Source organism: Rhinatrema bivittatum, chromosome 2, assembly GCF_901001135.1.
Source record: "Rhinatrema bivittatum chromosome 2, aRhiBiv1.1, whole genome shotgun sequence".
Classification (NCBI taxonomy): domain Eukaryota; kingdom Metazoa; phylum Chordata; class Amphibia; order Gymnophiona; family Rhinatrematidae; genus Rhinatrema; species Rhinatrema bivittatum.
The window spans coordinates 353,488,874-353,513,507 of record NC_042616.1 but is presented as its reverse complement, the minus strand read 5'-3'; the positions used below and the strand labels follow the sequence as shown (position 1 = coordinate 353,513,507).

The 24,634-nt window shown below is 44.2% G+C and overlaps 1 protein-coding gene across 9 annotated transcripts in view; it reads right to left on the bottom strand.

Annotated features, from left to right (window-relative positions):
• INVS (inversin) overlaps positions 1–24,634 on the bottom strand; it is a 1,037,426-nt gene that overhangs the window by 662,922 nt on the left and 349,870 nt on the right. For all 9 annotated transcript variants that reach the window (XM_029589897.1, XM_029589895.1, XM_029589896.1 and 6 more), the window contains one exon: positions 14,909–15,082. In XM_029589897.1, the coding sequence (XP_029445757.1) occupies positions 14,909–15,082 (174 nt within the window). The remainder of the gene's footprint in view (positions 1–14,908; positions 15,083–24,634) is intronic.

Here is a 24,634-nt window from a genome sequence, read left to right as displayed (position 1 = left end):
TTCAGCAACGTCTTTAAAAAAGCAAAGTGGCTCTTTTTCTTGTTTCCTTTATTTGCTTTCCTAACAAAAAGATTAGTTGCCCTTATTAATTTCTCCTTTTAGTTTTGCCCACTTCTCTTCTATTTTTCTTAAATTTACTCATTTCTCCTTGAAATACTCCCTTATTTTAAGAAAGTTAGTATTCCTGAAGTGTAGGACCCTTGCTTTTGAATGGACTTTCATTTCTTGTGCTCTAATACAGAACCACATCACAGATTATCCTCAGCTACAACATCAGAGATACTGTCCCCGTTGGTAAGCACCAGGTCCAGTATTGCCCCTTCCTATGTGGGTTTCATTACCAGTTGACAGAACAATTCTCCCTGCAGAGAATCTTGAATCTCCTTGCTTCTAGAAGTCACTACAGTCCAATGGTGGTATGCCGTTGGAAGTGCACCAGGTAGAGTAGCGTTTCCATTTATAGCTATAATTTTTTCTTGTTGAGAGTTTTCTGGATTCTAACAAGATGAACTGTGCCGAAGTGGAAACTCCCTGTTCTATTAAAAGGAGCCTCTCAATCTCCATGCTGTCAAATGGAGAGAGGAGTGTAGTGGGTGTAGAAGCGTCCCTTGATCTTGGAAGAGAAGATATGGGCGATTCGGTAAATGAATTGGGTCTGTGATAGACAGTTGGAGAAGGAAACTGTACCACGGTTGCCTTGGCCAGACCGGGGCTATGAGTATCAGTTGAGCCTTGTCTGCTATGCACTTTTGAATTGTCCTTGTTATGAGTGGTATGGGAGGAAAGGCATACAGGAGGCCTGTCATCTATGGGATGAGGAAAGCACTCTGAGCGATCCTGAACTGACTTGGTCTTATCGAGCAGAATTTGGGAACTTGAGCATTGATTTCTGTTGCAAAGAGATCTATCGAGGGTGTCCCCCACTGAATGAAGATGTCTTGGGCTACATCCGAATTGAGTGTCCATTTGTGAGGATGAAAGATGCGACTTAGGCTGTCTGCTCTTGTATTTCCCACTCCTGGTAGGTAAGTTGCTTGCAGATGTATGCAATGTCGGTGAGCATGTTTGAAGATTGTCAGGGTCTCCCTGCAAAGGGACCATGAACCGGACCCTCCTTGCTTGTTGATATAAAACATTGCCACTTGATTATCTGTGTAGATCATGACCCTGCAGCACTTTAAGTGATCTTGAAACACTTGTAATGCATTTCGAATTGCTCTGAGCTCCAATAAATTTATTTGCAGGGTCTGCTCGGAGATTGTCCATAACCCTTGCGTTTCGTAAATCTTGAGATGTGCTCCCCATCCCTTGCGAGATGCATCTGTGGTTAAGACTGCATTGTGAGGAGGGGGACTAAATAATGCCCCTTTGGACAGGGTGGAGTCTAGGAGCCACCATGTTATGTCCTGTTTCATCTCGGAGGTCAATGATAACTTCTGTGTCAACAGTTGTGAGTGTTGTTTCCATTGACGTTTTAGTCCCCATTGCAGGCATCTCATGTGTAGCCTGGTGTTGGGAACCTTGAAAATAGCCGCCGCCATGTGGCCTAGGACTACTAAAATTTGTCTCGCCGAAGGCCTTTGAGTATGGTTCAACACATGGAGAAGTAGACACAGTTGTTATATTCTGTCGTTTGGTAGGTATGCCCGGTTGCAAGTGGTGTCCAGGCATGCTCCTATGAATTGCAGCTGTTGTGTTGGTTGTAGGTGTGATTTCTGAAAATTGATCACCAGCCCTAATTCCTGTAAGCACTCTATCACCTGCTTGAGGTGGTTGATCAAGGTGTCCGGAGCCGAGGCAATTATCAGCCAATCCTCCAGATATGGAAAAATGGTTATACCCTGCTGTCTGAGATGAGCCACCACCACAACCATGCATTTGGGAAAACCCTGGGTGCAGCCGATAGTCCAAAGGGGAGAACTTTGTACTGGTAGTGGTGATGCCTGTAACGAAAGCATAGGTATCGCCAAGAGAATGGATGGATTGGAATATGTGTGTAAGTATCCTTCAGATCAATGGAACACATCCAGTCGTTGGGTTGAATCAGAGGTAGGATCGATTTCAACGATACCATCTTGAATTTCTCTTTGGTCAGGAATTTGTCAATTCCCGCAGATCTAGTATGGGACGAAAGCCACCTGACTTTTTGGGTATGAGGAAATATGGGGAATAAAACCCTGCCTGTCGGGTCTTCGGGGAAATCCGTCAAATGGCCTGTTGTTTGCGAAGCAAAGCAATTTCCTCCACCAGTTGTGGTTGGAAGCTTTGATTCTTTAGAGTGGAAAGGTGAGGTAGTATGGGTTTTGTGGTATATTGGAGTTGGTAACTGTGTCGTAGTATCTCTAAAACCCATTGATCGGATGTTATTCTCTCCCAGGCTGCCAGGCAAGAATGTATTCTGCCAGGTGGTGTTTGATGTCGTGGTGGTGGCTGGGTTATTAAAAAGATGGCGTTGATTTTACTGCAGCAGCCGGTTGTTGTGTCTGCTCTCTCTGGTTACATGGATTACCCCTATGTTGAGTTGGGTTGAGCTGTTGTGACGGAAGACGCTGGTAAGATGGATACATCTGTGTACGAAAGGATTGATAAGACCTGTAAGGTCTACGGGCATAGGATTGTCAACGAGTAGATCCCACATAACGACGCGTGGTCGAGTAGTGAGGTTGTGATGTTAAGGATTGGACTGCTAAAGCTTCCTCTTTTAATTTGCCCACTGTGTCCTGAAATCGTTCTCCGAACAGGTTGTCTCTTGTACACGGGAGGTTCGTTAGTTTCTCGTGTAAATCTTCCCGTATCGTACTGGAATGTAACCATGCCATCCTACGGGCTGCGATGGCTGTTTTAGACGCCCTGGAAGATGTTTCAAATCCCTCATATATCGACCGCAGAAGGTGTCGAGAACACTCCTCCATGTCATGAAGCGGCGGTGGTATCTGATCTGCCGTCGAGGAAAGCATACCCTTTGTGGCTTGTATGCACTCATATAGGTATTGTACCATGTAGAATTGATGGTGCATAATGCGGGCATTCAACATTGCGTTGTCGTACATCTTCCTGCCAAACTCATCTAAATATCGGTTATCTTTGCTGGTGGATATGAGGTATGTGATTTTGCTTTTTTGAATCCTTGCATCGCAGATTCCACCACAACGCATATCCAGCATAGCCCTCTGCTTCAACGGCAGGGGAGGAAATTTTGACAATTCACGCATATCCAGCATAGCCCTCTGCTTCAACGGCAGGGGAGCAAGTCTGATATTTCACTTTCAATGCAAAGCCAGCATAGCTCTCTGCTTCAACAACAGGGGAGGAAGTTTGACACTTCACGCATATCCAGCATAGCCCTCTGCTTCAACGGCAGGGGAGCAAGACTGATACTTCACTTTCAATGCATAGCCAGCATGGCTCTCTGCTTCAACGGCAGGGGGGAATGAAGAAAGGTGGATCTATATTCAGGCAACAATCAACAAGGACTGAATTACATAGTCTGAATAAACAGATAAGCATGGGTGTAGCTTGCTTATTGCGGTGGTTAATACCCCTAACTAAATTAAGCTATTTCACTTAGATGCAGGTCCAACACTGCTCTCTACATTAATGGCGGGGGTGGAAGGGAAATAGAATAAAAAAAGGTTACTAAGAGCCAAGAGAAACAGATAAGTATGTGAGAGAGAAAAAAGTGCGAAAGCTTGCTGGGCAGACTGGATGGGCCATTTGGTCTTCTTCTGCCGTCATTTCTATGTTTCTATGTAATTGAAGCATGCTGTAATTGTGGCATAGAGTAAGGCGATGTTTTGCGCATACGAAATTTTATATCCATTTTCATTGAAACCGCTGACAGAGAGTAAGGTGTTTCTCAAGATTTCTGTAAGACAGTATGTAGGAGTTCTTGTGGTGGAAGAGATGTTGGTTCTCCTGGAGCATCAAAAATCTTTAGGAGACCAAAGGTTTCTGATCTAGGGTCTATCTCCTTTTGAACCTCCAGGTGTAATATCGTACCCAATTTTTCTAAATGTTTTGGGTACGTAAGGTCCTCTAGAGGGGAATACGGTTCCTGCGGGTGTTCCTGCGGGTCCGATGGGAATCCGGTAGATGATGATGGGGATGGAGACATGGAATCGATAGGTGTATCTTGCTTTTGAATTGGTGAAGTTGGTCGTTTTGTTATTGGGGATGCCGGAGGCTCCACCAATGGTTCTCTGGAAGTATGTGTACTGTGTTCCGGGGAACTCACAGATAGGTCGTTAGACATCTTAAAGGATGATTCAAGAGTTTCATAAAACCCTGCTAACAATTGGGATAATTGAAAAAATGCCTCTTTTGTGTAAGGAGGCATTGTTGAGCGACCAGATTGTTTTGGTAACTCAAATGCTTTAGATTGCACCGGAGGTGTTTGAGGAAAAGTACTTGGAACGTCATATTTCTTCCCCATCTTGCCATCTGCGGCCCTAACAGAATTATCTGAGGATGTAGATGCATTAGAGGAAGTGATTTGTATTATATTTCTATGAGATAAGGTCTTTGCACCTTGTGCGTGAGACGACATAGAAGTAGAAGGGCTTACTTCCCATGTTTCACTCATCTTCGAAGCCTTTTTGTGGTGCGAGTGATGTGAATGTCTATGGTGATGGCGTGACGATGATCCTGTGTGGATCCCACGTCCAGACGGCGATCGTCTTCTATGTTTTGTTTTCAAACCTGTAGAAGTGGATCTCGAAGAGCATGAAATACCTGAGCGGTTTGGTGTTACATCTGGAGAGGTGGAATGTGATACCTCTGGAGGCTCATGTCATCGTTTTAACCCATGTTATATTGGATGAGATGGGTGTTTGGACTTATGAAATGCTTTTTGTGGTGCATCTTGCGGTGCTGTATGTTTGTGCGCCATCAGGGGTCCAATGTGTTGTCTAGGCATCGGGCTCCTCGATGCTCTATGATGTTGTTGTCCACTGTGCACCGATGTTTTCGGCACTTTGTGCGCATATGTCCTCGGCGACTTGTGCGCATATGTCTTCGGTGCTGTGTGTGTACGTTTTGTGCGCCGATGTTGTCTTGGGCGCAGATGTTTTATGCGCTGATGGTGTTTTGGGCGCAGAAGTTTTAGTCGCTGCCGTTTCCGGCGCCAATAGTTCAATCTCTCTCGGTCCTCTCAGATCCGATGGCCTATGTCGTCGCAGCTCCTTACCTCCAAGCCTGGAGGGTGAGGATCCCACGACGGCGCTCATTTTTTCGATGGAGATATTGTTGTCGAGGGGCCAGGCGAAGAATGAGCCTCCGATGGCTCCGATAGACTGAAAAGTTCCCGCATCAGATAAGCCCGCTGTTTTTGGGCCCTCAGGGACATTCGGGCACAAAATTCAGACTTGTAGATTCTGATCTGGCCCCAGGCATCGGTAACATTGGTCATGGCCATCCGTGTACCTTGCCACAGGTACAGGGTTTAAACCCCGATTTTTTAGACATTTTAAGAAAATCAATAAAATGCTGAGGAGAAAATCAACTCCGCGTGCGATCCCGCGCGTGGAAAGAACAGACTGAGGAGAATCTGTTACTTTCCTGCGCGGAACACACGCGCAGCTGCAGAGAGCTAAAATCTAATCTCTGCTTGGTAAAGCTCTGCCTCCCGGACCTGATTGACAGATACAATGATAGCATGGCTAATTCAGCCCTGTTATCAACGGGAAACAAGACAACCAACGCCCAGCTGTAAGCATGGGTATGAGACCCTTAGCCCTGCCGGTGAGTCTAAGACAGTGTTTTCTGTTACCTATCAGGCCGATTCAGCAAAGTCCGCGGGAGTGCGGACGAATGCCCGCTCTCCCGGCACGCGCACCGGCCCCTCGCGATGCAGTATTCAAATTAGGTGGCACGGTAGAAACGATGAAAAGGAGGTGCTAGGGACACTAGCGCGTCCCTAGCGCCTCCTTTTTGACAGGAGCGGCGGCTGTCAGCGGGTTTGACAGCCGACGCTCAATTTTGCCGGCGTCGGTTCTCGAGCCCGCTGATAGCCGCGGGCCGAATTCACTTTTTTTTTTTTTTTACTTTTTTTACTCTTCGGGACCTCCGACTTAATATTGCCATGATATTAAGTCAGAGGGTGCACAGAAAAGCAGTTTTTACTGCTTTTCTGTGCACTTTCCCGGTGCCGGAAGAAATTAAAATGTGCGGCTTGGATGTATCCCGCGCGCATACCTAATAGGGCCATCAACATGCATTTGCATGTTGAGGGTGCTATTAGGTGCCGCGGGTTGGACGCGGGTTTTCCTCCTCTTACTGAATAAGGGGTAAGGGAAAACGCGCGTCCAATAGCAGGCTAACAGTGCGCTCCATCGGAGCGCACTGTACTGTATCGGCCTGAATGAGAGTAATTATGTTCCTGATTTCTTTCTCCCAGGCTCCTTAGAAAGAAATTATTTTATCTTCTCTATTTTGTTCAAGGCCCTTTCAAGATCTTTCAGCATTTTCAATTTCCTGCTTGTAATGCTAAAAGCTGGAGATGTGCATGGTGAGGTTCTAAGACTCTAAAGACATGCCTTGCTTATGGGCATTGGGTGGTGCTACCTAAGCCACAAACACTAGAACCTGATTTTAGCCTAAGCCTTTTGAAATTCACAAAGCACTAACTTGCCAGGTTAAAGCACGGGAAACCTCAGCCTGTCTGACCAATTTTTGTGCTCTTAGTTACTAAGTTGATTTAAAGTACACAGATAATGCAGCCATAGCCTGTTCCAAGGGATTAAAATCCTTATCTGAAAAGAAATTTCTATTGAATGCACCACAGAGAACCAGGGGCAAACTGAGGCACTGAAAACACCAGTTGGCCTGACTAATTCGAGTTCTGTTTCTATCGATCAAAACAATTTAAACTACAAAGTTATTTCCACTACAGCATATTAGGGATGTGAATCGTTTTTGAACGATTAAAATTATCGTCAGATAATTTTAAAATCGTTCTAAATCGTTAGAGTGCACGATACAATACAAATGCCCCCGATTTATCGTCAGGGGCATTTGTATTGTATCGTTAAATAGGGCACGGGAATTATTTGGGGGAGGGCGGGAAAACCGGCACACCAAAACAACCCCTAAACCCACCCCGACCCTTTAAAACCAATTCCTTACCCTCCCCCACCCTCCCAAACCCCCCCAAAATGTTAAGTTACCTGGTGGTCCAGTGGGAGGGGGTCCTGGCGTGATCTCCTGCTCTCGGGCTATCTGCTCCATTTTGGCTGCCACTAATTAAAATGGCGCCGATGGCCCGATAAAAAAAAAAACCCACCCGACCCTTTAAATCGACCCCCCCTTAGCCTCCCCCACCCTCCCGACCCTTTTTTTTTAGGAAGGCCCGCGCCGCTAAAAAAAAACAACCCACCCGACCCTTTAAATCGACCCCCCCAAAACCTTTTAAAATTACCTGGTGGTCCAGGGGGGCCTTTGGGGAGAGATCCAGGGGGGCCTCAGGGAGAGATTTCCCATTCCCAGGCATCAGCTGTTCTAAAAAAAAAAATGGCGCCGATGCCCCTTTGCCCTTACCATGTGACAGGGTATCCGTGCCATTGGCCGGCCCCTGTCACATGGTAGGAGCACTGGATGGCCGGTGCCATCTTTAAAGATGGCGCCGGTCATCTTTACTCATCAGCCCCTATTATAGATAATAGGGGCTGATGAGTAAAGATGATGCCTGGGAATGGGAAATCTCTCCCCGAGGCCCCCCTGGATCTCTCCCCAAAGCCCCCCGAGGCCCCCCTGGACCACCAGGTAATTTTAAAAGGTTTGGGGGGGGGTCAATTTAAAGGGTCGGGTGGGTTTGTTTTTTTTAGAGGCGCGGGCTTCCCTAAAAAAAAAATTAGCGATGTGAATTGGAATCGGAAACGATTCCAATTCACATATCTTAACGATCAGATTTCCCCCCCCCCCAGCCGAATCTGATCGTTAAGACGATCTGGCACACGATTCACATTTCTACAGCATATTAAAAAATATTAAAATCCTTACCTGGAAAAGTAAAATCTTCTTGTGATTCCATCCTAAAACCCCTGAAGCAAGTGAAAGCACTATTTAATCCAGTTCTGTCCCTGTCGGTGGAAGCCATGAAGCAAGCACAGCTAATTAATCCTACGTCTAGAACCCAGAAAGCTACATATGAGTGCAACAACCTGCTAATGAGCTTAATGCTGACAGCTCAAAAAGAAATTTGCAAAACTTTTCTGACTATATTTCAGAATCCAGTTCAGAGACCAATTCTCTTCCTGTTCCATAGAATCTATGCCAGCTTGTTGTTCTGTCTCCAGACACCGTCAGCACTTCTTGTCTACCAACAAGTGAAGTGAAAATCCTGTTAAAACCTCTGCTTCAAGAGAAGCTTCATCCTGCAGCCATAGTTCTACCTCAGCACCTGGAGGACTCCAGTCCAGCCATGCTGCTCTGGGAGGAGTCCCAGCTTGCCATGCCACTCCAGGAAAAGCCCAGTCTGGCTATGCCACTTGAAGAGGGCCTCAGTCTATCATGTCAGCAGTTCCACTCTTCAAGCACCTTGTGCTGGTGATCTAGTTGATGGATCCTGAGTCAGTGGTCTCATGCTCCACGCACCCCTTGCTAGTGGTTCCATTCTTCACACACCCTGCCCACATCCCTATCACCCTGTCCTATGGTTCTGCTTTTCAGACACCCTAAGTCAGCAGTGCTCCTGCCCAAGTACCCGGACTGCCCAGGAGGGGGTGCTCTTCCACAGCCTGCCTGCCTGCTCAGAAAGGGGGGGGGGTGCTCTACCACAGTCTGACAGCCCAGGAGGAGGCGCTTTCTACAGCCTGACTGTCCAGGAGGGGAGCACTCTTTCACCGCTTGCCTACCCAGCAGGGAGCACACTTCCATAGTAGTCTGACCATCCAGAAAAAGGCCCTCTTTCACAGCCTGACTGCCCAGAAGGGGACAACATTTCGGATGCTAAGTACCCAGAAGAGGGTGACTTTCCTGATGCTATTTCTGATGTCTAGCTTTCCAGCCAAGCCCTGTTTTGTATATCCAGCCAAGTCTCGCCTTGTTTGCCTGGCCATAGCCCTCATGGATTTTGAGACCCAGGAAGAGAGAATATTAAAAGGGGAAGCACTATTAGGATTGTGCCTGCTATGCATCCTTATCCTACCTTCTTGTCTCCTGCAATGATGCTTCCCCACCAGCACAGGCCTTCAGTAAGTCTCACCTGTAGCCTTGTCAAGTTCCTCTTCTCTGCCCGTGCCACACCTGAGCCCTATGTAATCCTGCCCTGCCAGAGGTTCCTTGTCTTCTCATGATGTCACTTCTGTCTCCCTGACCTGACCCTTGTTCTTGTTTTAGCCTTGCTTTGTGGTCTTCCTGCCTTGAATCTTTCTGGCCTAATCTACCTTGTATCTTGTCTTGAGGCCTTCAGGCCTACTCCAATTATTGCCTTGTTGCCTTTGGGTTTGCATGTTCTTTGTTATCTTGTCTAACTTCTGCCCTAGTATGCCTTTGTCTTGTCTGTTCCAAGTATTTTGTCTTGTCTGTTTCTAGTATCCTGTTCTTGCCTTATCTCACTCTTGTCTTGTCCAGTACCAAGCCTTATCCAGCCTGTCCTACCTTGCCTAGCCTACCAAGCCTATCTGTCTTGTCCAGTCTGCTAAGCCTTGCCTGCCTTTTTTTGCCTTGTCCAGCTTGCCAAGCCCTGCCTGCTTTGTCTGCCTCATCCACAAGCCTTACCTCCAGCCGTGCCTGTCCATCCTTGCCATGCCTAGTTGTGTTCAAGCCTTGCAGACTCACCACTATGATGTACTGCCACTACAAGCCTTGCAGACTCACCACTATGATGTACTGCCACTACAGAGAACTATTGGGGGAAGGGCTGGCTAGACGGAAGACCGACCCTTGTCTTGCACCAAGTCCTGTGCCACACCCCAATGGGTTCTCCGAACTCTGGAGCTCGTAACACTCTGTCTGTAAAGAAGGTGTGTATATTACACCAATATAAATAGATGTTCCATTCCCTCTTTCCAAATTATTCAAAGTGCATCCTCCTTACTTCATAAATCCTGCAATTCTATTGCTTTAATATTATTTTTTATATATAATGTCACTCTTCACGCTTCCTTCATGAATAGATTGTATCCAGATATAACTGTATCCCAGTCATGATTTTCTGTGGTTCAAGTCTCAGACAGCTTTAGTACACAGAAAGCCATGACATGAAAACCGGGCTACAGTCTATTCAGGAAGGACCAGGTAGGAAGGAAGAGAGGAGACGTGGCATTATGAGGAGCCCTTATCCTGGGCTCCTCATAAGAGCAAACTTGCATGTTTAATTTATACCATATTGGGGGGGGGGGGGCATATTTTCAAACTGTCTGCATATCTGCAACATTTACAAGTGCCTTTTACCTCTGATCCTTCCACCAACTTTCAAGGGAAAAATACATGCGCCAGGGAAAAGTACCTGCAGAGATTTGCACCAGCTTTTTTTTCTGTGGATAGTTTTTCTGATCATAACTACACATACAGTTTTGAAAATCTAGAACTATGTGCATACTTTTACTCCCCCATTCAACCCCTGCCCCCACTACAATGGGGGTAAAAGTATGTTCCTAATTGGTCTACGAATGGAATTTTAGCCACATATTGAATGGGCAATTTTCAGACAGGCAATTAATGCTTTTTACCTATGGAAATCCCTTTGAACATTGCCTTATAAGTAACAGGTGCTATAATAACCTAGGGGAAAGCAAAGCAATAGGTTTCCATTTTGCATATGAAAAAAACATAAGGTAGAAGTATTCTGAATATCAGCATGGAAATGGTTCCAAAGGAACAGTGTGAATATAAAACAGCCTGAAATTAAGAGGTCCAGTAGCATAATAAGCAGAGGCGGATTGTAGGAATATATCAGCCTAGGGGATTTTTTCAAAATTGGCCCACCGGTTATATATCAATCACCCTTGTGTGCTTCTGTGCAGTACATACTTCAACAGCATGCCAAGTCAACCCTTTAGAGGTACATCATATGACTTTCTCAAATTAAATTTCACATTTCTCCTAAATAACTTAAAAAAAAGCATAACCTAGAGCAGGAATGAACAAATTGGAGTGCAGTCACCCTTCCATCCAACTAGTTGGCCCACAGCACTCCCCCCTCCCCAACATGTTTGTGTAACACAGTAAATGACATTAGAAGGGGGCATGGGATAAACACTGTGGATCCATAAAGTCTAGAGGATGTGAATGAAGAGAAGAGGCATGGGGGTGGCTTGCGGGAATGACAGCTACTACCTGGAGATTAATACCCTTATTCAATAAACATACACACGGTTAATGCGACTCCAACATTGCTCTATCTTCAATAGCAAGAGGAAATGTGGAAAAAAGGATTTGCATTCACAAAAAAACGGGAGAGTAGCTTGCTTGTTGCGGCGGTTACTACCCCAAACTAAATAAGCAAGATACTTTACTTTCAATGCATATCCAACATAGCTCTCTGCTTCAATGGCAGGGGGAATGAAGAAAAGAGGATTTATATTCAGACAACAACCAACAAGGACTGAATTACATAGTCTGGGTAAACAAATAAGCGTAGGTGTAGTTTGCTTGTTACGGCAGTTACTACCCCAAATCAATTAAGCCTGATACTTCAATTGGAATACATATCCAGCGCAGCTCACTGCTTCAATGGCAGGGGAATGAAGAAAAGAGGATTTATATTCAGACAACAACCAACAAGGACTGAATTGCACAGGCTGGGTAAACAAATAAGCGTGGGAGTAGCTTGCTTATTGCGGCGGTTACTACCCCTAACCAATTAAGCTAGATACTTCACTTAGATGCAGCTCCAGCACTGCTCTCTACATCAATGGCGGGGGTGGAAGGTAAATAGAACCAAAAAGTTACTAATAAGGGCCAAGAGAAACAGATAAGTATGAGAAAAAAAAATAAGTGTGAAAGCTTGCTGGGCAGAGTGAATGGGCCATTTTGGTCTTCTTCTGCCGTCATTTCTCTGTTTCTTTATAGAGGAAGCCAAGTGGTCCATCTAGATTGCCTGGCAAGTTTTTTAAAATTTCTTTTAGGGTAGTAACTGCAGTTCCATGCAGGTTACCTATTTTCTTCATTTCCGTCCTTTATCTACTAGGGATCCTCTGTCACACGCTTTTGAACTTCATGACTGTTCATTACCATTCTAATCTTCACTACAGCTTTTGGGAGGGTATCCCATGCATTCCTCACTGTTTCCGTAAAGAAATATTTTCTAATATTGCTCCTATGTCTATCCCCTCAGAGTTTCATATCATAACACTTAGTTCTATAGATTTAATTCCATCAGGAAAGGTTTTTATTCTCATGCATCATTAATGCCTTTCAGGAATCTAAAAGTCTGCTTTGTATCTCATCTAGCTCTCCTCTCATGTATATATATCTTGAATTCCTGGCCTAGTATTGTCTTTTGCCAACCAATCAGCTCTCGAACCAGTTGCCAAGCAATGATGCAACCACACTGCCAATCAGTGTCTTAGACACAGACATACATTCAGCTGTTGTGCCGCTGCTCACATGCTCATTTAGTGAGTGCCTCCTGCATCATTATCAGGCTGATTCAGTACGGTGCACTCAGGATGAGCACACCATTAGCTCCCGTTTGGACGCGTGTTCTCCATGCGCTATCATTACTCCTTATACAGTAAGGGGTAATAGCACGTGGAAAACGCGCGTCTAACCCCTCCCCCCCGAAACTAATAGCGCCCTCAGCATGCAAATGCATGTTGATGAGCCTATTAGTTAGCTCTGCCGCACATTTTACTCTCAGAAATTAACACCTGCCCAAAGGCAGAAGTTAATTTCGGCCGGCACCGGGCAAGTGTACAGAAAAGCAGTTTTTTCTGCTTTTCTGTACACCCTCCGACTTAATATCATAGCGATATTAAGTCGGAGGCCCCCCCAAAAAAAAATCTGCCCGCGGGTTGGAAGACGGACGCTCAATTTTGCCGGCGTCGTTTTCCGAACCCGTGGCTGTCAGCGGGTTTGGCAACTGACGCCGATAAAATTAAGCTTCAGCTGTCAAACCCGCTGACAGCCGCCACTTCTGCCAATAAGGAGGCGCTATGGATGCGCTAGTGTCCCTAGCGCCTCCTTTTTACCACGGGCCCTTATTTGCATAGAGAATCACGTGCCCAGGAGAGTGGCCTGGGCGTGTGTCCGGAGAGCAGGTGCTCACCTCGGAGCGCCGGCTCTTCCGTGCATTTTACTGTAAAGTTCTTGCTTGCTGCCAGCCCTTCCCTTTCTTTTTTCAGCACCCCCACTTTCCAGGAGACTCGCTGGTTCCACAGTCAACTGCTCTTCTCAGAGCTCAGCCCAGCCTCCTCAGCCAGAAGCCTCACTAAGTATGCACAAGCATCTCCTCCTGACTCACCCTCTTCCCTTTCTGTGACTGTAGCTTGCCTCCAATTCTTGAGAACTTGTGCTTTGGATTCCAAATACCCTGAGATGGTTGGGGATGAGGGATGTGTACAGCCTTTCTCCTCTTGCTCTAATATACATACACTTAACACATACACACACTCTCACACACTCACATATTCACTCACACAAAACATAGTCACACAGTTACACATACTCACACGCTCACTGACTCAAATACACAAACCCCCAGTCATGCATACACATTATCACACATGCTCACTGACACACAAATGCTTAGTCATGCGGACATGTCACACATGCTTACTGATTGACACACATTCACATGCTCACTGATACAAATGCTCATTCTCACACACTGACACATGTATACATTGAGTCACATGCACTGTCACATATAATCAGTAGTCACACACACTCGCAGACTCTGGATCACATATTCTCTCTTCCTCCTGCTCCCCCACCCATGCAGAAGGTGCAGCATCTGCCTGTTAACTTAAAAAAAAAAGTTTCTACTCACATTGATGATTAGTGGGATGCAAACAAAGCCCCTGGATAACAGGGCCCGGGACTGTTGCTGCGGGAGGAGGCATCCCTTGCTTTAGGAAAGGGCAGGCTACTTTGTTCTGGTTTTTGCTGTGGCCTGAGGATGAAGGGGGCCCGTGACAGAAAAGCAGACAGCATGGAGCCCAAGGACAGGCAGCAGTGTGAGGCAACCAGCCCACCTGCTTCCAGCAGGGAAAGACAGAACGTGAGCCAGTGATAGGAGAGGCGGCAGCTGAAAGTGGGGGAATAAGGTCCGAGAGAGCAATGGGAGGAGGACCGGGGAGCTGCTGTCGCCACGGCTGTGGGAAATGTCAGTGAGGGAGAGTGTCGTAGGAGACTCCCACTATGGGAGAAGTACAGCTGGGGCCCCAGGGTCGGTTGCAGTGTCTCTGCATGCATGGGGCCGCTGCAACCAACACAAACCATGTGCTTGGCTGACTGGCTGGCCTGGCCCACAGGGGAATGCCCGAAGCCCCCATAGGCCAATCCGCCCCTGGTAAAATGTGTGAGATTTAGCCTGGTAGATTCTCTTTTATCCTTCCATCTAAGTTGGAACCAATGTGGGATCCTGGCACTAAGTGCCTTCATTTGCAATTACCCAGGAATTTTTCCTCTATTTTAATGGACCATCCCTTCTACATTTCTGAAGCTGGCAGCCATGCACCAGGGCTCCTTTCAGAACCCTGTATCATAGGCTCTAAATCCAGTTATTAGGTGTCATCCTTAATTGATGACCTAGCCTCCCCCCACCAAGGGATTGTGAATATTGCCTTCACATCATCCTCAGCCCCAGCTGACCCAGCGTGTGAAAGATCTGATCCAGGAATCAAACCAGGGACCATCCACATGGCAGTGTACAGTACTGCCACTGAGCCATTTTTCACTTTGTGCCCTTGTGAAATAGATTGTATAAATATAGTTTTTCATGAACCAGCATCACAAATTTTCTTACCTTATTTTTGTCCTGGGCGTCTACCTCTCCTGGTGCCATAAACTTTAGCAGCAAAGCCAGGCACTTTGGATTCTTGTGCTGGGTAGCCAAGTGTAATGGAATCATTTCTTCTAGATCCCTTTGCATCCAGTTTGCCTTCCGTACAAGCAACAGTTTCATGAAGCGATAGTTACCCTGTATACAACAAAATACATATTTATTTATTTATTTACTTAAGTCTGTTTTTGTGACTTTAACATAGATTCTGCCCATGGAATTTCTGTTTGAGAGATGCTATTCAAGGGATAGCTGAATAATTGCTATGATACTGACTTTTTATTGGCTTTAACAGGGCTGTCAAAGAGCCTCAAAATATAAGAGATATTCTTCAAAATGCTGTATTATCATATAGTAGCTCAAATTTATGGTAAATTTATAGTCTGGTTATACTGAAAGCCAGTCATTCAAAGGCCAGAATTATTCATATCTGTTCTATGGCACCAATACTCCTTTCTTTCGCTTAGAAATGCCATTTCCCCCAGCAGTCTAAAAGTTCATGATACCAGTAGAATCAGAAATCCTGCTCCTATTCCCTGAGGTACTGCTGAGAGAGGTGAAGGGAACTAATATACTATCTCATATGTGCTACTGAAAGCAGCATGTCACCTGCATGAGTCCACTGGTTGATTCATTTTTATCTTCTTTCTTCTAATTAATTTATGCCACATCTGTCGGGCACTCTGGGAAATGTAGTGCAGAGTAGTCTTTTGAATTAGAACTGATAACACTTTAAGGATTGCAATATACATGGTTTTGGACAATTTATAGATCATTTATTAACATTTTATAGCAATAAATACTTTATCTCAACAGCAAGCTCCTAAGTCTGCAGCAGACGTGCTCTCATCCAGATGACGACAACATTTCAAGGTATACTACAATAAAATATTATTAAAATCCAATTCATTTTTAAAATTTTCTTATGAATGGCACACAAAAAATTAAAACAACCCTTGGAACATTATAGTACTGTAATTTTGATACAATAGTGACATTTTTCTTTTATAGCATTTACAAACCAACTTGTGTTCTTAGATCTGAAGGCAAAAATCTATTAGAAATTCCCTCTATTAAAGAAGACAGGCTTGGCATTACCCGCAAAAGGGCTTTCTCAGTTGCAGGACTGACTATTTGGAATGCGATTTCAGAAAAAATATGTTTAATAGCATGCAGCAAGATGTTAAAAAATACACTGAACACCTATTAAAAATTGCATTTTAAGAAAGGTAAAAATCTGTAATGATCTTACTTCTACATCTTTTTTCCTTATATTTTTATATCTCTTTAACTTTTAACATCTGATTTAATTTTATTATCTTTTTATTGTTTTGTTGTTTTTATTTCTTTTTTCTAAATAACTTAAATCTTGAATATACATCTTCTGATTTGTATGTCAATTTGTATTCCACTATGAACTATGAAATATGCAAAATATAAAAGCTTTTAAATAAATAAATAACCTGACTCAAAATCATATTATGGGAAAAGAGAAGAGGATTGCCAAAACAGAAGAGTCCTCTCTATTTCCTTTTGAGGGCTTCAGAGAAAGTAAAGGGGAAAACAGTTAAGGGCAGGAAGAATATATCGGAACATAAGAACATGCCATACTGGGTCAGACCAAGGGTCCATCAAGCCCAGCATTCTGTTTCCAACAGTGGCCAATCCAGGCCATAAGAACCTGGCAAGTATCCAAAAACTAAGTCTATTTCATGTTACCGTTGCTAGTAATAGCAGTGGCTATTTTCTAAGGGGTAGATTTTATAAACTTACGCGCGCGCGAACAAAAGTACGCCGGATTTTATAAGATACGCGCGTAGCCGCGCGTATCTTATAAAATCTGGGGTTGGCGAGCGCAAGGGGGTGCACATTTGTGCACCTTGCGCATGCCGAGCTCTACGCGCGTTGCCCATTCCCTCCACCCCCCCCCCCCCGCACCTTCCCCTCCCTTCCCCTACCTAACCCACCCCCCAGCCCTATCTAACCTCCCCCTACCATTGTCTTACGCGCATCCCGGGGCTTGCGCGCGCCGCCAAGCCTATGCAAAATAGGTTCGGCGCACGCAGGAGGTTTTTAAAAGGGTTACCTGCATAACGTATGCGCGTAACCCTTTTAAAATCCGGCCCTAAGTCAACTTAATTAATAGCAGGTAATGAACTTCTCTTCCAAGAACTTATCCAATCCTTTTTTAAACACAGCTATACTAACTGCACGAACCACGTCTTCTGGCAACAAGTTCCAGAGTTTAATTGTGCGTTGAGTGATGACACTCAATGACAGATGACACTCATAAACCTAACTTAGGGGTCTATCTAAACCACATTAAAATCAGGTATCAACATCAGGCTTAATGCTCGATGTACTAAACCTCATTATGCAAATTAGGTTTAGTATGGGTCTTTAACATGCGTAAAGCTGAACACTAAGGGGTCGATTTTAAAAGGTGCACACGCGTCCATGTGCGCACATGTTATAAAATACGGTTCCCGTGCACACGTGCATGCCAGATTTTCATGTCCCTGCATACATGTGTGAGCGGCTGGCCTCCTCTGCGCGCAGGGGAAGAATTTTAGAAAAATATGTGCAGCGACGTGATCGGGCCTAGACCACTTCCTTCCCAGTCCGCTCCTTAATTGGTGCGGTCTGGGAGAGAACTTTCCTAACCCTACCCTTCCTACCTTTTCCCCTCTTCTCCCCAACCCCTAAACGTCCCCTAGCTAGCCACAAAAAAGTACGTGCGAAAAATAAAATAAGAAACATAAACAAACCCAAATCCGTGGGGTGGCGGGCGGGTTTCGTGAGGACTAACATCCTGCTGTCCTGTGAGAATACCTGTTACAGGTAAGCAACTCAGCTTTCTCACAGGACAAGCAGGATGATAGCCCTCACATATGGGTGAGTACCGAGCTGAGGATGCCCAAGCAAAGCACCAAATGAACCCAAAGACGTGCAACAAGCACAACAGGGGTGCAAATTTGATTAGGAGGGAATCCTGAATGGGTCGGTAGAAGGATGTTTGGAAGTTAAACTGAAAACAAGTTTCGTAAAAAAGACTGGCCAAAGATGGAATCTTGCCTGCCAGCCTTATCTAAGCAATAATGGGCTGTGAAGGTATGGAGAGAACTCCAGGTAGCAGCTTTACAAATATCAGTAAGTGGCACCGAACAGAGATGCGCTACTGATGTCGCCAAGGCCCTGACAGAGTGTGCTTTTACACGGTCTTGCAGCGGAATGCCTGCTTGCTGGTTGCAAAAAGAAATGCAGTCTGCTAACCAGGAGGAGAGGGTCTGCTTTCCCACAGGATTTCCCAATTTGATGGTTTCGAAAGAAACAATTGAGTGGATTTTCTGTGGGCCGACGTGTGGTCCAGATAGAAGGCTAGAGCATGTTTGTAGTCCAAGGAATGCACAGCCTGTTCTCCTGGTTTTGCATGGGGCCTGGGAAAAAAGGTAGGTAGGATAATAGATTGGTTAATATGAAATTATGACACTACCTTCGGTAAAAATTTAGGGTGAGTGCAGAGCACTACCCTGTCATGCAGCATTTTGGGATTACACTGCCCACCTTCCAGTCTTCAGGAATGATGGATGATCCCAAAGAGAGGTTACAGATTATCAGTAACAGATCTGTAATTTCATTTTTTAGTTCTTTCAGAACTCTGGGGGTGCATACAATCTGGTCCGGGTGATTTGCTACTCTTTGTCATTCTGCCTTATTACATCTTCAAGCTTCAGAGGGATTTGTATCAGTTCTTCTGAATCATCACCATTGAAAATAGTTTCCAGTACAGGTATCTCCTCAACATTCTTTTCAGTAAACACCGAAGCAAAAAATTTATTCAGTCTTTCTACAATGACCATATCTTCCATAAGTGCTCCTTTAACTCTTCGATCACTTTGACTGGCACACTGAGCATGCCCAGTATGCCACTATTCACAAGGGGTCCCTCTTCAGTCTCGTAATATAGAATTACGAAAAAATAAATTAACAAACTAGGCAAAAACCCAATTCCGCGGAGTGGCGGGCGGGTTTCCTGAGGACTAACATCCTGCTGTACTAGGAGAACACCTGTTATAAGTAAGCAACTCTGCTTTCTCCTAGGACAAACAGGATGATTGTCCTCACAATTGGGTGAATCGCTAGCTATAGGCTGTTCCCGAAACAAGGAGACCAACAGTCATCTAACCAAGTGCCAACGGGCACAACATAAGAGGTGCTGTTGGTAACACAGGGAGTCAGCCTGAACCCGAACAATGGGCCAGAGGCCCATTATAGGCTTTCTACTTTGGATGTAGGCTTTCTACTTTGGATGTAATTTAGGCTTTCTACTTTGGATGTAATTTAAAAACTTGCCATTATGAGTTTTTGCCTCTAAGGCCTTTTCAAATTCTCTTTTAGCCTGCCTTATCAATGTTTAATATCTAACTTGCCAAACCTTAAGCTTTATCCTATTTTCCTCAGATGGATCCTTTTTCCAACTTTTGAAAGAAGTTCTTTTGACTAAAATAGCCTCTTTCACCTCTCCTTTTAACCATGCAGGCAGTTGGCTGGCCTTCCTTCCACTTTTTTTCATGCGTGGAATAGATCTTATAATTCAGGTGTTTCTTCGCTTATAGGAAGGTGGGCTACTATTGCTTTTATTGGAACCTTTCTATCAGGATGCCCTATCTCCTCTACTATTTTAGTATCCTTTGAAGATACTTCTCCTCTGAACCATGCACTGCTGGGCAACTGTTGGCTTCTCCCCATGTTCTAGTTTAAAAGCTGCTCTATCCTCTTTTTAAAGGTTAGTGGCAGCAGCTTGATTCCACCTGGTTAAGGTGGAACCCATTCCTTCAAATTAGGCTCCCCTTCCCCAAAATGTTGTCCAGGTCCTAATAAAATTAAAGCCCTCTTCCCTGCACCATTGTCTCATCCATGCATTGAGACTCAGGAGCTCTGTCCTGGGTCTTGTGTGTGAAACGGGGAGCAATTCAGAGAATACTACCCTGGAGGGTTTTTTATTTCAACTTTCTACCTAAGAGCCTAAATTTGACTTCTAGAACCTCCATCCCACACCTCCCTCTGCCGTTTGTGCCCACAGAAATCACAATAGCCAGCTCCTCCCCAGCAGAGTCTAAAATCTTATCTAGATCTGCTACCTTCGCACCAGGCAGACAAGTTACCAAGTGATCCTCATATCCACCAGCCACCCAGCTATCTATATCCCTAATAATTGAATCACCAACTATGACAGCAGACATAACGCTTCCTTCTTGGGCACTAGCCCTTTGAGACTCATCCTTGGCACGAGAGGGTAATGCATTACCTGAAGAGCAGGTTCTTCCTATGGGATCACTTCCTGCTACACCAGGGTAATGCTCTCTGACCAGGCAACCTAATTCTTCCAAAGCAGCACAGGGGCTGCCAGAATGGCATTGGGACTTGGCTATTATATCCCTGAAGGTCTACTCTATATACCTATCTGCCTGCTTCAGCTCCTCCAAATCTGCTACTCTAGCCTCCAGAGATTGAACTCGTTCTCTAAGAGCCAGGAGTTCTTTGCAGTGGCACACATATGGTAATCGCTCACCAACTGGTGACATGTGGCATTCAGTGAAAGACTGGAAGGCTCCCATCTTGCTGCTGGATTGTTGTCTCCATCTTCATATTGTTGAATTCCTAGATAATTTATGTTGCTATGGGAGTGGGGATGTAAAGAGCAGAGTCCTTTAAATTTATGTGATCTATTTAATGTTAATTTGGCAATGACCTGTAAGGGGATAATTAATCTAATTGATAAGGCTAAGTCACTCCTTTATTCTAGATCAATTCCCAATTGATTTTTTTTTTATGTGGAAATGACTCTTTTTCTCTTTTATGGGATAAGAATTCATAAATCAAAGAATACGCTTAGGGGTGGGTGGGAGGGAAAGAGACACTAGAAAGCAGAGTTGCTTACCTGTAACAGGTGTTCTCCTATGTCAGCAGGATGTTAGTCCTCACAAGTGGGTGACATCATCAGATGGAGCCCGGCACGGAAGACTTTTGTCAAAGTTTCTAGAACTTTGACTGGCACACTGAGCATGCCCAGCATGCCACTATTCACAAGGGGTCCCTCTTCAGTCTCGTAATATAGAATTATGAAAAAATAAATTAACAAACTAGGCAAAAACCCAATTCCGCGGAGTGGCGGGCGGGTTTCCTGAGGACTAACATCCTGCTGTACTAGGAGAACACCTGTTATAAGTAAGCAACTCTGCTTTCTCATAGGACAAACAGGATGATTGTCCTCACAATTGGGTGAATCGCTAGCTATAGGCTGTTCCCGAAACAAGGAGACCAACAGTCATCTAACCAAGTGCCAACGGGCACAACATAAGAGGTGCTGTTGGTAACACAGGGAGTCAGCCTGAACCCGAACAATGGGCCAGAGGCAGGAAGAGTTGGGTTTTACAGCTGAAAGAGATTCTGGAGGATAGACTGGCCAAAATTACTATCATGTCAGCCATCCCTGTCCAGACAGTAGTGAGAGGCAAAGGTGTGGAGGGAACTCCATGTCGCAGCCTTGCAGATCTCGTCCATGGGGACCGCTCGCAAGTGGGCCGCCGAAGCTGCAATGGCTCGGACAAAATGAGCCTTGACAGTCCCTGAGCTGCAGTCCTCCCTGAGCATAGCAGAAGGAAATGCAATTTGCTAGCTAGTTGGACAGAGTCTGCTTAGCAACCGTAACTCCCAATCTGTTCCTATCAAAAGAGATGAAGAGTTGCGTGGATTGCCTATGGCCTGCTGTCAGCCTTCTACCTGTAGCGAAGGCTCTCTTGCAATCAATTACATGTTGATAAAATTCCTCTTTCAGCCTCATGTCAACTTTTACTAGATACCCTAACAGCCATTGGCTTCAAAAAAATAATAAAATCCCCAACTCAAAATTCTGGACACACTCTTGATTTAATTTTATAAATAACAAAACTGAAAACTATGAACCACCTATAATAACAGATGTCCCTTGGTCAGACCATAAACGCATTAAAACTAAAATTCATATAAATCCTATTCATATTGAAACAAGCAAATCAAACATTAAATTCCAAAAAATATGCCCTAGTGATGATTTAATTGAAATACTACCCAACAACTTAAAACAATTAAACAAGTCTGACACTAACTCCGCCGTAAGCTCCTGGCATTCCATTATATCTGAAATAGCAAATAATAAATGTCCAATCATTCAAAAAACAATTAAAATAAATCCCAAATACAAAGCCCCCTGGTACACCCAAAAACTTCGAAACATTAAAAATATATTAAGATCAACAGAAAAAAAAATGGAGAAATAACCCTACTAATCAATTAAAAGATAAGTATAAAACCATTCTCTACATTTATAAAACAGATATTAACAAAGCTAAAAAAGATTTCTATGCTGAAAAAATACATAATTATCAGTTTAACCCTAGAGAACTGTTTGCATATATTAAAGACTTAACCCAGCCAGATAATATTTCTTCAAATTCAAATAAAAAATTGATCAAATGTGATGAATTTGCCAATTTCTTTAAAGACAAAATTCTAAATATTATCACTAAAATCCCACCTATAAATGATCCAATTTCAAACATTTCATATACTCCCAATTAACGACAATTTGGAAAATACAATAAGCATCTGGAAAACGCACCTAAAATCAATTCAACATCTCTTAACAAAAATGGCTCTCACCCTCAACAATAACAAAACTGAAATGTTATATTTATGCAATAAAAACTCACCTTTACTTAATCCCCAATTCAATAGCTATACTACAAACAAAGATTTCATCCATACTATAAAAGATCTTGGAGTTACAATTGATAATGAAATAAACTTTAAGAAACATATCAATAATATAATAAAAGAAGGTTTCTTTAAACTTCAAGTTTTAAAACGAATTAAACCTCTTCTACACTTTCAAGACTATAGAACAGCTTTGCAAGCCTTAATTTTTTCAAAACTAGACTACTGCAATGCAATTCTCCTAGGTCTTCCAATCTCAACTATAAAACCTTTACAGCTTCTACAAAATGCAGCAGCTAGATCTTTATCCAACTGCAAAAGAACAGAACATATCACTCCGATTCTTAAACAACTTCATTGGTTACCAATCTCTCACAGGATAATATATAAAACTCTAACTCTAATCTACAAAGCTCTCTATAATAATAAAACTGAATGGATGAAAGACACACTTCTTTTTAAAGACTCTCTTAGAAACCTATGTTCAACAAATACTGGGCTTCTCTTAACTTCTTCTCCAACAATGATACACCATCAATATACAAGAGAACGTGCTTTTTCCATTGCAGGACCAGCTTTATGGAATACGTTACCCACAGAATTAAGACTTGAAGAAGCTACTAAAACTTTCAAGAAAAAATTAAAAACTTGGCTTTTCAATAAAGCATTTACAATGTCTTAAGATCAATAACCCCTTTATCACTTTCAATTATACCTTCCCCTTTACTCCCCTTTTTCCCATCCCCCTTCCATTTTATCAGTCACTACACTCTTTCCCATCTCTCTCTTGTTTCTCCCTCTTTTCAACCCTCAATCTTTCATTGATTTTTAACATATTTGATAATTATATTTTGTAATACATATCCCATTTTTTCCCCTCATTTGTTATATTTATTACATTGTAGCCATTTTTTAGTTAAAATTGTTATATGTAAACCGACATGATGGCATTGCTGAATATCGGTATATAAAAGCAAATAAAATAAATAAATAAATCCAAATTGTGCAGAGCCCATTTGTCCTGGTGCGAATGAGGCTTTGGAAAAAAGATGACTAGGATGCTTGACTGGTTCAGATGGAAATCTGTCACCACCTTAGGCAGGAACTTAGGGTGTGAGCGGAGGACCACCCTATCATGAAAGAACTGGATACGACACCAAGGCCTGACGTTCACTGATCCTACGCACCGATGTGACCGCCACCAAGAAGATGATTTTCCAGGTCAGGTACTTCAGGTCACAGGAGTGCAAAGGCTCAAAGGCAGTCTTCATAAACTTGGGCAAGACCACACTGAGGTCCCAGGACACAGCAGGGGGAGGGGTCATAGGGGAGGCTTCAGTTGAAGCAGGCTCCTCATAAAGTGCCCCACTATGGGCTGCATCGAGATGGGTGACCCATCCACCCCTTGGTGGTAGGCCTCAATAGCAGTGAGATGCACCCGGACGGATTTGGTCTTTAGACCAACTTCTGAGAGGTGCAAGAGGTAATCAAGTAGCTTCAGCGAATGGATCCAAGCCGTGATGCTCACAGGAAACAGGATCCAAGCCGTGATGCTCACAGGAAACAGAAAACCTCCTCCACTTCAGGCCATAAGACTTCCTTAGTGGAAGGCTTCCTGGACACTACCAGAACCCGAGACACCTCATCTGAGAGGTCTAGGGGCTGCAAATTCATTCTCGCAACATCCAAGCCATTAGGGACAAAGCCTGGAGTTTGGGATGGCGCAGTCTGCCCTGATCCTGCATGATGAGGTTTGGGGAGGTCCCCAGACTGATCTACTCCCGGAAGGAGAGATCCTGCAGGAGGGAGAACCAGATCTGACTCGGCCAATAAGGAGCGATGAGGATCATAGTTCCCTGGTCCTGCTGGAGCTTCAGGATGTCTTTGACACTAGCTGAAGCGGAGGATATGCATACAGGAGGCCCATGCCCTAAT